Source organism: Zingiber officinale, chromosome 3A (assembly GCF_018446385.1).
Source record: "Zingiber officinale cultivar Zhangliang chromosome 3A, Zo_v1.1, whole genome shotgun sequence".
NCBI lineage: Eukaryota > Viridiplantae > Streptophyta > Magnoliopsida > Zingiberales > Zingiberaceae > Zingiber > Zingiber officinale.
In genome coordinates, this window is record NC_055990.1 from 47016902 (window position 1) to 47022759 (window position 5858).

The window sequence follows — 5858 nt, forward strand, 5'->3', positions numbered from 1 at the left end:
GCAGAAGCGGTTGCATGTGCAGTATACTTATCCAACCGATCACCAACAAGGAGTGTGTGGGGCAAGACACCACAAGAAGCATGGAGCGGAAGGAAGCCTGGGATTTCTCATCTAAAAGTTTTTGGAAGTATAGCTCACGTTCATGTGCCTGATCAATCAAGAAGCAAATTGGATGATAAAAGTAAGAAGTTTATTTTTATTGGTTATGATACTAACTCAAAAGGGTATAAGCTATACAATCCAGATACTGGGAAGACAATCATTAGCCAAGATGTCATATTTAATGAAGAAGAAGAATGGAATTGGGAATCTCGAAATGAAGATTACAACTTTTTCCCGTGCTTTGAAGAAGAAGATGTGGAGCAACTAAGGGTGGAGCAACCAAGAGTAGAGCAAACAAGAGAGGAGCCTACTACTCCACTAGTAACACCAACATCAAGTACTCAAGAGAATTTATCTACATCAACTTCAAGTGAAAGAGTACCACGCTTTAGAAGCTTACGAGAAATTTATGAGGTAACTGAAAATCAAGATAATCTTACTCTATTTTGTCTCTTTGCGGATTACGAGCCTATAGATTTCCAAGAAGCTATAAAAAGAAAAAGGTGGAAAGATGCAATGGATGAAGAAATCAAGGCGATAGAGAAGAATGACACATGGGAGTTAACGGCACTTCCTAAAGGACATAAGGCGATTGGTGTGAAATGGGTGTACAAAATAAAAAAGAATGCCAAAGGAGAAGTTGAAAGATATAAAGCAAGATTGGTGGCAAAAGGCTACAGTCAAAGATCTGGCATTGATTATGATGAGGTATTCGCTCCCGTTGCTCGATTAGAAACAATCAGACTAATCATTGCTTTAGCAGCTCAAAATAAGTGGAAAATACATCAAATGGATGTAAAATCTACTTTTTTAAATGGAGTTCTTGAAGAAGAAGTCTATATTCAGCAACCATCAGGTTACGAAGTTAAAGGACAAATAGACAGAGTTCTAAAATTGAAGAAGGCTCTCTACGGGCTAAAGCAAGCAGCAAGGGCATGGAATAGCCGAATATACAAGCACCTGCAAGAGAAAGACTTCATCAAATGTCCTTATGAACATGCATTATACATTCAGAGTAAGGATAAAGATGTTTTGATTGTATGCCTATATGTCGATGACTTGATCTTCACAGGAAGCAATCCAAGTATGTTTGGAGAATTTAAAGAAGTGATGACTAAAGAGTTTGAAATGACTGATATTGGGCTCATGGCATACTATCTGGGCATTGAAGTGAACCAAAGGGAAGATGGAAGCTTCATCTCACAAGCAGGTTATGCAAGAGAGATATTAAAGAAGTTCAGGATGGATAACAGTAAGTCTATAAATACCCCAGTAGAATGTGGAGTCAAGCTATCAAAGCATGATGAAGAAGAAAAAGTTGATTCAACATTTTTTAAAAGTTTGGTTGGAAGTTTACGATACTTGACATGCACAAGACCTGATATTCTTTATGCTGTTGGACTTGTTAGTCGCTACATGGAAGATCCAACTACTACCCACCTTAAGATCGCTAAGAGAATTTTGCGCTATATCAAAGGTACGATAGATTTTGGATTACTTTATTCAACATCTAACCACTTCAAACTTGAAGGATATAGTGACAGTGATTGGGGTGGAGATATAGATGATAGAAAGAGCACTACAAGATTTGTGTTCTTTATGGGAGATACAGCTTTTACTTGGATGTCGAAAAAACAGCCTATTGTCACACTTTCTACTTGTGAAGCAGAGTATGTGGCTGCGACTTCATGTGTTTGTCATGCTGTTTGGCTCAGAAATTTATTGAATGAGTTAAGTTTACCACAAGAAGAGGCAACCAAGATACGAGTTGATAACAAGTCTACAATAGCACTAGCAAAAAATCCAGTCTTCCATGATAGAAGCAAGCACATCGATACGCGCTTTCACTATATCAGAGAATGTATTACAAGAAAAGAGGTGCAAGTGGAATACATAAAGTCTCAAGATCAAGTTGCTGATATTTTTACCAAGTCACTCAAATTTGAAGACTTCATCAAAATGCGATATTTGCTTGGAGTCACAAAATCAAGTTTAAGAGGGGGTGTTGAAAATTAAACTTGTTTTTTGTTGATAAAATTTTATGGAGATAAAATGGTGATGTGGCATGTCTTGACTAGAGATAGGATAGAGATAGAACTTGATGAATTGATAAGAGTTCGTGGAGATAGAATTTATTTATTTATTTATTTTTTTAAATATCATGATTATCTCATATTAGTGCTTATCCAATAAGCCTATAAATATGTACTTCTTTTTCATGAATGAACAAGTTGAGTTTTCTATTTTCTTCTACTCCTCTTCCACATAGAGTTATTTCTCCTCTTCCACATTTTTCTTCTATAATTCTTTTTCTTCTCCCATAATTTCTATTTCCAACAAGCTTTGGACTACAAAGACCCATATGTGAGACACGGCAAGGTTAGATATATAACACGATGAAACATGACCTTTCTTTATGCAAATTGAAGATGAAAGTCAAGTGATAGGGTCCTACAATTCCTATTCTTTCTTTGTGAACAATTTAAGAATGTGCTTCACTTCTTGCTTTAATCTATCGATGCCTCTTTACTCGCCATTGCGGTGGTTTCATCATTGTAAGCATCTGAAGTTAGCTTTATCTTACGGTCCCGGAGATAAATCAAATTAATCGAATAGTAAAATTACACCTAAAGGATCCATGGCTGCGTACTAGAGGAATGTAAAAATGAACCGGGAGCGGTGGAGCTTTCGAATTCTATATATAGTGAGTTAGGTTTAGTAATTCTCTACAGCTTGGAATCAACGAAACATGTCGACGACAAACTGCGTGGAACTTGTCCTCCATAATGGTCAGACGGCGAAGGAGCCTATTTCTTCTGTCTTCGATCGTGATGAGCAGATTCAGGTACTGCTTCATTTATACTTTCTCTTCTGGTTCATCGTGTATTCGTGTTAATTTATGGGTTACAACTGGGATCAACAGCCATCGCCACCGCCAGCATCAGAAGAAGAAAACAAAATCATGAAAGATGAAGAGATCAATTATCAGGGGTCCAAACAGGATAGCACCTACTCGTCTGACTTCGCCAAGCAGATCAAGGAAATGCGCAGCATGCTCATGATCGTCGCCGCCCTCCTCCTGCAAATGTCGTACCAAGCGGGCCTAAACCCTCCCGGTGGTTTCTGGCAGGACGACCCGTCGGCCACCGCCGCCCGGTCCAGCACCATGACCGCCTCGTCGTTTGCCCCGGCTCCTCTCAGAGGAGAAAACGGCGGCGACGCCGTGGTGCCGCAGCCGTACCAGGCAGGGGATCCCATCATGCGGTTCAAGAACCATAGACGATACCGCGAATTCGAGATCCTGAACGCGGTGTCCCTGGCGTGTTCCGCGGTGCTGATTCTGAGCCTGCCGCTCCTGTCGGTGGTCCAGAACCAGATGGTGGACCGCCTTGGCTTGCCGGTGGCGATGGGTATCATGTACATGGACCTGATGTTCATTCTGCTTGCGTACAACATTGGAGCGGTCACCCCCGAGAATCGCATCATCTCGCTGATACCAAATTTTGCGGCGACGGTGGTGGTGTTTTTGTTCTGCTGTATACTACACTGTCTATTGAGGAAAATGAGACAGCTCAGGCGGCTTAAGGAGCTCCGTCAAAACTTGACTCAAGCTCGGAGTTAATCAATCCGGCTCGAGTTGTCTCGTTCAATATTTCAGTCTATCTTAAATCCATTTAATACTGGATTTACGGCTCGTCAAATTTTATTGGGTCAAGTTAATTTAATATTGTAATATTTAAAATAAATTTTATTTTAAAAATAAATAATAAATTGAGGAGGTATTTATAGATAGAGGATTTTATTAGATATACATGTGGTCCAAGGTTTGAAAGCCCATGATTAGCACCACTGATCAAGGAAAGTAAGGCGGCAAAATGATGCAAGTCTAATTTACGATGGAGTACTATATAATTCTTCAATTTTAAAAGTCAATATAACTTTTGACTTGGGCTCCTTCAATTATGTATTTTTCTTTTTTATAAAGATGTTCTATTTTCTTTTTTATAAAATTAGAATTTATAAAATTAGAATTATGATATGTTAATTATAATTTTTTTTCTTTATTTAGATCTGATGGTCTATATAATAATCTGATGGTCTGTATGAAAATATATTTAGATATTATGGAATTATCTTTTATTAATAATAAAATTTCTTAGTATGAATAAAGGATAATCATTTTATGGTCTCAGAACATATTTTTCTTCATTTTAGGATAACCTTCATTTTATTTTTTCAAAATTTTCTTTTATTGATATCTAGTAGGATAATCACAATCTTATCTAGCTCATAAAATAACTAATTACTAAAATTAAAGAAATTAATTACCATACTTCACGTTTATATATATCTAAGCCTTTGTCATCAAATAATATCATTTTATGATAATCCTCTTTTTATTTTCTCCAAATCTACCTTTATTGATATCTAGTAGGATAATCACAATCTTATCTAGTGTCGTAAAATAACTAATTACTAGAATTAAAGAAATTAATTATCATACTTCATGTTTATATATATAAACCTTTGTCAGAAAGATGATTGAGTGAATTATGTATGTGTATTTATTATGTCAATTTTATTTCATATATGATCATATTCTTATTTTCTTACTGAGACGGTATACTTTGATCTTCATGTTTTATATTAATCATGTACTATCTTGTCTCTTACCCGTTAAGTCACCCAGACTCACCACCCTATGCATGTTTTATTTCCCAAGGTAATAGATAGATGACACGTGGAGTCATCTGGAGATTATGTCTGCCAGTCCCATGTCGCCTTGAGTATTTTCTCCATTTTGCTTTTACTTGTATTATTGGTTACAGACTTGTTCATGTAATAAATATCTTGTGTGCGGTGTTTTGGCCTTGTGGCTTCTTTTAGTTCTTTCTGGTGGGTGATGTGTAAAGTCTAGCTAGCTAGCAGTTTGTTGCTTTTGGTTCATGGGTTTTCCTTATGTCTTCCGTTGTATATCTGTTATAGTCGTGTGGCTGCATATACAACTGCGTGGTTGTTGATCCAGCCATGTGAGTTGCATATTAAACTGTGTGGTTGTATTTTATTTCAACCATGTGATCTGTAGCTTATTATATTTGTACAATCATGTGATTATGTATTCAAGTTTCATATATTATCATAAGAAGGAGATGTTATCCATTTATTGGACAGGGTCTTGATCGAGATGTGACAGGGTGAGACGAAGAATTTAACTAATAAATTAAATTTAAATAAAATCAAAACCTTAATTAAACTTAATTCAAATTGACTTTAAAACTTCATTAAACTTAATTCAAATTAACTTAAAACCTCAATTAAACTTAATACAAATTAACTTAAAACTTAATTTAACTTCAATTAAAGTTCAATTAAAACTTAATTAAACTTTAATTAAAACTTAAAATTAAAGTAAATTAAAATTAAATTAAATTATAGTTAATTCATCCTAATTTAATTAATCAAGTTATTCAATAATTAATCAATCAATCTTAATTTAATCTTATCAATTTAATCATAATCCAATTAATATCAATTTAATAATCAAATATTAATTAATATTAATCATTAATAATAAATTAACTTAATCTTAACTTAATTAATAACTAACCATTATTAATCTGACTTTTACAATTAATTAATCCTAAATCAATAACATGTTAATTAACTTATGGCAACTCCAAAATCCTGTTAATTAAACCATAATCCTAATTTAATTAACTTAACATAGTGTTTAACTTAATATGATATTAATTAAT

The 5858-nt window shown here is 34.9% G+C and overlaps 1 protein-coding gene across 1 annotated transcript; it reads left to right on the top strand.

Moving 5' to 3' along the window:
- Positions 1-2646: 2646 nt before the first annotated feature.
- LOC122053711 lies at positions 2647-4003 on the top strand. The gene is made up of 2 exons (XM_042615700.1): positions 2647-2947; positions 3026-4003. Exons 1-2 carry the CDS (start codon positions 2852-2854, stop codon positions 3722-3724), a joined length of 795 nt encoding a protein of 264 aa, XP_042471634.1. The 5' UTR covers positions 2647-2851; the 3' UTR covers positions 3725-4003.
- The last annotated feature ends 1855 nt before the right edge of the window (positions 4004-5858 follow it).